The sequence below is a fragment of the Trachypithecus francoisi genome, unplaced genomic scaffold (genome assembly GCF_009764315.1).
Source record: "Trachypithecus francoisi isolate TF-2019V2 unplaced genomic scaffold, Tfra_2.0 Lachesis_group8, whole genome shotgun sequence".
NCBI classification, from domain to species: Eukaryota; Metazoa; Chordata; class Mammalia; order Primates; family Cercopithecidae; genus Trachypithecus; species Trachypithecus francoisi.
Genome location: NW_022681473.1, coordinates 11266241 through 11272965, shown reverse-complemented (window position 1 = coordinate 11272965; position 6725 = coordinate 11266241). Strand labels below are relative to the sequence as shown.

General features: G+C 51.7%; 2 protein-coding genes and 1 non-coding gene across 7 annotated transcripts; 2 read left to right on the top strand and 1 right to left on the bottom strand.

The window, feature by feature from the left end:
* Positions 1–2380: 2380 nt before the first annotated feature.
* CUNH11orf98 (chromosome unknown C11orf98 homolog) lies at positions 2381–5222 on the bottom strand. 5 transcript variants are annotated; one of them, XM_033206716.1, is made up of 4 exons: positions 4697–4895; positions 4415–4539; positions 2800–2897; positions 2381–2723 (listed from the first exon to the last, which is right to left on the bottom strand). In XM_033206716.1, exons 1-4 carry the CDS (start codon positions 4733–4735, stop codon positions 2614–2616), a joined length of 372 nt encoding a protein of 123 aa, XP_033062607.1. In that variant the 5' UTR covers positions 4736–4895; the 3' UTR covers positions 2381–2613. The 5 variants fall into 5 exon arrangements, with proteins under 5 accessions (XP_033062607.1, XP_033062605.1, XP_033062608.1 ...); XM_033206714.1 differs by having other exon boundaries at positions 2693–2723; positions 4415–4542; positions 4697–5222; XM_033206717.1 differs by having other exon boundaries at positions 2693–2723; positions 4415–4542; positions 4633–4895.
* LOC117081859 lies at positions 5003–5151 on the top strand. The gene has a single exon (XR_004436332.1). It is a non-coding gene; the product is annotated as a small nucleolar RNA SNORA57 (small nucleolar RNA).
* A 5-nt stretch (positions 5223–5227) lies between the features above and the next one.
* On the top strand, positions 5228–6654 carry CSKMT (citrate synthase lysine methyltransferase). Its single transcript, XM_033206719.1, has 2 exons — positions 5228–5524; positions 5979–6654. Exons 1-2 carry the CDS (start codon positions 5458–5460, stop codon positions 6632–6634), a joined length of 723 nt encoding a protein of 240 aa, XP_033062610.1. The 5' UTR covers positions 5228–5457; the 3' UTR covers positions 6635–6654.
* Positions 6655–6725: the final 71 nt, after the last annotated feature.

The following is a 6725-nucleotide window of genomic DNA, read 5'->3' as shown; positions in this document are numbered from 1 at the left end:
AGCCTGGCGACAGAGTGAGACTCCGTATCAAAAAAAAAAAAAAAACACACACATATTAGGTATTTAATCAATGTTAAATGTCTTAGCTGTGATTATATTATTTCAGCTACATAGAAGGATATCCTTAGGAATAAGGTTTCATGTTGTCTATATTTGACTTTCAAAGGATTTAATTCAATAAGGACAAGAAAAATGTAGATACACAAGTGCAGCATAATGTTAATAACCGATAAATCTAAGTAGAGGGCATATATGGGGGCTGATTTTACTAATCTTTTCTCTTTACTAGAGTTTTTTTTTTTTTTTTTTTAATTCCACTTGTAATCCCAGCACTTTGGGAGCTAAGGTGGGCGGATCGCTTGAGTCCAGGGCTTTGAGACCAGCCTGGGTAAAAACTCCGTCTCTACAAAAAATTTGTAAAAATCAGTCAGGGGTGGCCAGGCATGGTGGCTCACGCCTGTAGTCCCAGCACTTTGGGAGGCCGATGTGGGATGATCACAAGGTCAGGAGATCAAGACCATCCTGGCTAACACGGTGAAACCCCGTCTCTACTAAAAATACAAAAAAATAGCTGGGTGTGGTGGCGGGCACCTGTAGTCCCAGCTACTTGGGAGGCTGATACAGGAGAATGGTGTGGACCCGGGAGGCGGCAGAGCTTGCAGTGAGTCGAGATGGCGCCACTGCACTCCAGCCTGGGTAACAGAGCGAGACTTCGTCTCAAAAAAAAAGACAAAAAAAAAATAGTCAGGGGTAGTGGTGTGCACCTGTAGTCCCAGCTACTCAGGAGGCTGAAGTGTAAGGATTGTTTCAGCCCAGGAGATCAAGGCTGCACTGATTTGAGACTACACCACTGCACTCCAGCCTGGGCGACAGACTCTAACTCTTTCTTCTTTTTCTTTTTTTTTTTTTTCTGAGACGGAGTCTCGCTTTGTTGCCCAGGCTGGAGTGCAGTGGCACAATCTCAGCTCACTGTAAACTCCGTCTCCTGGGTTCACGCCATTCTCCTGCCTCAGCCTCCCGAGTAGCTGGGATTACAGGCGCCCGCCACCACGCCCCGCTAAATTTTTTGTATTTTTAGTAGAGACAGGGTTTCACCGTGTTAGCCAAGATGGTCTCAATCTCCTGACCTCGTGATCCACCCGCCTCGGCCTCCCAAAGTGCTGGGATTACAGGCGTGAGCCACCGCGCCCGGCCCAGACCCTGACTCTTACAAAAAAATAAAATACATATAAATACATACATACATATAAAACATATACATATAAAAAACAAAGGCCATGTGCAGTGGTTCACGCCTATAATCCCAGCACTTTGGGAGGCCGAGGTGGGAAGATCACAGGGTCAGGAGTTCAAGACCAGACTGGCCAACATAGTGAAACCCCATCTCTACTAAAAAATACAAAAAATAAGCCAGGCCTGGTGGCGGGCGCTTGTAATCCCAGTTACTAGGGAGGCTGAGGCAGGGGAATCACTTGAACCCGGGAGGTGGAGGTTGCAGTGAGCCGAGATTATGCCATTGTACTCCAGCCCGGGCTATAGTATCAGACTCCGTCTCCAAAAAAAAAAAAAAAATATATATATATATATATATACATATATATATATATGTATATATATATAATCATTAAAATGAAAACATAGGCCGGGCACGGTGGCTCAAGCCTGTAATCCAAGCACTTTGGGAGGCCAAGACGGGCGGATCACGAGGTCAGGAGATCGAGACCATCCTGGCTAACACGGTGAAACCCCGTCTCTACTAAAAAAATACAAAAAACTAGCTGGGTGAGGTGGCAGGCGCCTGTAGTCCCAGCTACTCGGGAGGCTGAGGCAGGAGAATGGCCTAAACCCGGGAGGCGGAGCTTGCAGTGAGCTGAGATTCGGCCACTGCACTCCAGCCTGGGCGACAGAGCGAGACTCCGTCTCAAAAAAAAAAAAAGAGTATCACTTGCTAAGGAGACAGATGAGATCACAGCACACTACAGCCTTGAGTTCCTGGCCTCAAGCAATACTCTTGTAGGCAACCTCTGCCTCCTGGGTTCAAGTGATTCTCCTGCCTCAGCCTCCCAAGTAGCTGGGATTACAGGCGTGCACCACCACGCCTGGCTAATTTTTTGTACTTTTAACAGTAACAGGGTTAGCCAGGCTGGTCTCCAACTCCTGACCTCAGGTGATCCACCGGCCTCGGCCTCCTAAAGTGCTGAGATTATAGGCGTGAGCCACTGCGCCCGGTCAGGCACCACCACTCTTGGAGGGCAGAGGCTGGCATCTTGCTGCATTTCCTTAAGGAAGCTCTGTAGGTACTGCTTCCTCGCTGTCTTGTTTCCATACTCAGCAACCTTTTCATGACCCATCCCCATTCCTACATTTAATCACACACATCTCAGAGTGCTAGGGCTTTATTACAAATGGAGTTGACTGCTAGAGAGGCCCTTCTCCAATCTTTCTTCTGTACCTTCTTCCCTCCCAAAGACATCTCTCTAGGGGAGGTCAGTAGGCCATTAGGTAGGAGGAAATCTGGAGAGTGAAAAGGGACAATGCTTTTGTCAAAGTCCTCTAAAACAACCACTGAGTCTGAAGGCTGGCTCCAGTTGAGAATCTTCTACTGGAAGAGGTTTAGCTCTCATTTTCAAGGTCCTTCATTTCTACATCCTGGGGAGCTTTTGTCTTCTTTTGCCTTTTGAGCTGTGGTTCACTACTCCTGGCTGGCTTTGAAGGAGCTTCCACTGAGTAAAGGGAAGAAGGAAGTATTAACCCAAATAAATCCAGGATTCCCCTCACCCACCTCTGTCCCAGCCTTACCTTCCATGGCTGCCTTCTCTTTCTGGGCAAGCCGGATCTGCTGGAGGAGTTTTCTGCGCTTCTTCCCTGACAGAGTAATGTTGGCACGTGCACTGGACCTGATGGGTAAGTGGAAATAAAGATAGCTAGGTTAACCTGAACCATCCAAGGTCACACAAATGGTTCTGGCTATAGAAAAAGTATTAAATAAATGTAATACAAATAGTAATAGAAACCCTAAATATTTACATTAAAGAAGCTAATAAAAGGACAAGAAGCTAAAAAAAGGATCGGGGGCAGTGGCTCATGCCATAATCCCAACACTTTGGGACGCTGAAGTGGGCGGATCACCTGAGGTCAGGAGTTCAAGACCAGCCTGGCCAACATGGTGAAACCCCGTCTCTACTAAAAATACAAAAATTAGGCCGGGCACGGTGGCTCATGCCTGCAATCCCAGCACTTTGGGAGGCCGAGGCAGGAGGATCATGAAGTCAGGAGATCGAGACCATCCTGGCTAACACGATGAAATCCCGTCTCTACTAAAAATACAAAAAATTAGCCAGGCGTGGTGGTGGGTGCCTGCAGTCCCAGCTACTCCAGCCCGTGGTGGTGGGTGCCTGCAGTCCCAGCTACACCAGCCTGGCGACACTGCACTCCAGCCTGGCGCGCCACTGCACTCCAGCCTGGCTACGGAGCCAGACTCCATCTCAAAAAAAAAAAAAAAAAAAAAAAACCCACAAATCAGCGGGTGCAGTGGCGAGCGCCTGTAATCCCAGCTACTCGGAGGCTGGGGCAGGAGAATCGCTTGAACCCGGGAGGCGGAGGTTGCAGTGAGCCGAGATTCACGGCACTTCACTCCAGCCTGGGCAACAGAGGGAAACTCCGTCTCAAAAAAGAAAAAAAAAATTAAAAAGAAAGGACATAGAAATTAATTAATGTGATGGGAACTCTTCCTCAAGACACAGGAGGCCTTGAAACTTACAAGTGAAATCCTATGAGTACCTTTGGCAAAACTCACCGAGTTTTACACGCCTATGTGTGCACTTTTCTGTATGTAAAAATAAGTTTACTTATAAAAAATCTATGTGAATGTACAATATTACTTGGAGAGTCAACAGATTTCCTGGGATTTTTTTTTTTTTTTTTTTTTTTTGAAACGTAGTCTCGCTGTGTCGCCCAGGCTAGAGTGCAGTAGCGCGATCTCGGCTCACTGCAACCTCCGCCTCCCAGTTCAAGCAATTCTCCTGCCTCACCCTCCCGTGTAGCTGGGACTACAGGTGCCGGCCACCATGCACGGCTAATTGTTGTATTTCTAGCAGAGATGGGGTTTCACCATGTTGATCAGGCTGTTCTCCCGATCTCAGGTGATCCGCCCGCCTCAGCCACCCAAAGTGCTGGGATTACAGGCGTGAGCCACCGCCCCTGGCTTTCCTGAGATTCTTAACAGAATCCAAAACCCAAAGAAAGGTTGTCTGCTATTGTGAGAGGCTAGCAGAGCTTAGGAACTAACAGCCGAAGACATTCCCCGCATAAGCGTCAGTGCACAAGGAGGTGAGCTGAGAGGTGAAGCTGCTCCGGAGCTCTGCAGGGAGGAGGGAAGACTCGGTGGGGACGACCAACAGGATCTAGTACTCACGCCCGCTTCTTGAGGTGGTGCCGCGTGATCAGCCCTTGGTCTATCACAGCCCCGACCACCCGGTGCCTCAGACGCCGCTCCCGATTCAGCACCCGCCGGCGTTTGAACAGCTTCTTCTTCAGCTCCTACTGGGGAGAAAGATGTGAATCAGATGGAGTGGGCTCACCGCGACCCCGGACCGCTCCACGAGGCAACCCTGGCCCCTCATTGATCCCATCTTTTGCGAGATAAACGGGCTCGGGGACACTTCAGGAAACAAAGTCGCGGCCCCCACACAGTCACCGTTCGGGGCCGGTTGATCTTTCCCCCGGGAGCTCCCATAGCCGCGATGCCACGCCAGGTCACAGTGCGTACTTCCGCTCAGCGCGGGATCCGCGTGGCTCCGCCCCGGCCTTCGGCGGGCCAATCGCAATTCGGGGGCGGGTCCTTGGGCTATATAAAGGAGCCCCGCAGTGCGAGAGATCTTTTCGACGGAGGTGAGCGAGGAAGTGGGGTTTTTTGTAGTAGTAGCCTGGCTGGGGCAGCCGGGAGCGGCGGCCGGGAGTGGCGGGGGTGTCGGGCGAAAGGCTCTGGGCGAGGCCTCAGGATCCTCCTTTTCTTGGCGGGGATCGGGCTTGTGGTACCGCTCCCCGTAATGTATGGAGGAAGAGGGAAAGGGCTCTGGCCCCCTCGGCGTCATGTCTTCGGTGCCGGCGGCTTCCCATCCGCTGGTTCTATCCTCAAGCGCCGGGACACCGGGAATCTCGGACCGGGACAACCGAGATCCAGCTGGCTCCTCCATGGGGGTGCTCACATGTTCTCATTTGATTTCAGGTCTGCGGACGCTGTATCCCCTCTTCTACTTCCCGCTGCAGCCAATAAAGGCCGTTCCTACCATAGTCAGTCTGTGTCCGCATTCCTTTTTCCGAGACTGAAGAGTTCGGGGAAGCTGTATGGCGCCTTTCGCTACGCGGAATTTGCAGATCTTCCCCTGGACCTCGGGCCTCTGGATGGAGTAGGGTGGACGCTTCACACAAGGTTCTCTGGTCGAACTTAACCTCCAGATGGCTGCGCTGCGTCGAATGCTCCACTTGCCGAGCCTGATGATGGGGATGTGCCGCCCCTTTCCGGGTAGGGAGGTGGGGGAAGAGTAGGGAGGGCAGGGTGGGTTCCTCGTGACTCAATAGTGTAGTCCCTGAAATTGTGGTTCTCAGACCCTGCGGTGGGCTGTGCTTGGTGGCTCACGGCTGTAATCCTAACACTTTGCCAGTCTGAGGTGGGCAGATCGCTTGACTCGGGAGTTCGAGACCAGCCTAGGACAACATAGCGAGACCCCCGTCTACAAAAAATTAACCGGGCATGATGGCGCCTGTAGTACTAGCTACTCAGGAGACTGACGTGGGAGGATCACCTGAGCCCAGGATGGGGAGGCTTCAGTGAGCCATGATTGTGCCACTGCACTCCACCCTGGGTCACAGAGTGAGACCCTGTCTCAAAAAAAAAAAAAAAAAGACCCCAGTGTGTATATGCGCCATTTTTGCAGTGGCGAGATAGACCGAGTGACACCCTCCAACCGTGCCCACAGACTCACTGGCTGGTAGCTGCCTGGCGGACCGCTGTCTCTGGGATCGGCTGCATGCCCAGCCCCGTTTGGGCACTGTCCCCACCTTCGACTGGTTCTTTGGATACGAGGAAGTCCAGGGGCTCCTACTACCGTTGCTGCAGGAGGCACGGGCTGCCAGTCCTCTGCGGGTGCTGGATGTGGGCTGTGGGACCTCCAGCCTATGTACAGGCCTCTACACCAAATCTCCACACCCAGTGGATGTGTTAGGGGTGGACTTTTCTCCTGTGGCTGTGGCCTACATGAACAGCCTCCTGGAGGGTGGCCAAGGCCAAACACCTCTATGCCCTGGGCACCCTGCCTCCAGCCTCCACTTCATGCACGCTGATGCCCAGAACCTGGGGTCTGTAGCTTCTTCAGGCTCTTTCCAACTACTGCTGGACAAGGGCACCTGGGATGCTGTTGCCAGGGGAGGTCTGCCTAGGGCTTACCAGCTGCTATCAGAATGCTTGCGGGTTCTAAACCCTCAGGGGACCCTAATTCAGTTCTCCGATGAGGACCCTGATGTGCGACTGCCCTGCCTGGAACAAGGGTCCTGTGGCTGGGCTGTGACTGTGCAGGAGCTAGGCCCTTTCAGGGGCATCACCTACTTTGCTTACTTGATTCAAGGCTGTCATTAAAGACATTTTAGTAGTCCTAACCCTAGTATTTCTGTGGGCAAGGAGAGGACTGAAGAACTATTGTCTTTGCAAGCTATCTGGCTGCAAAGTG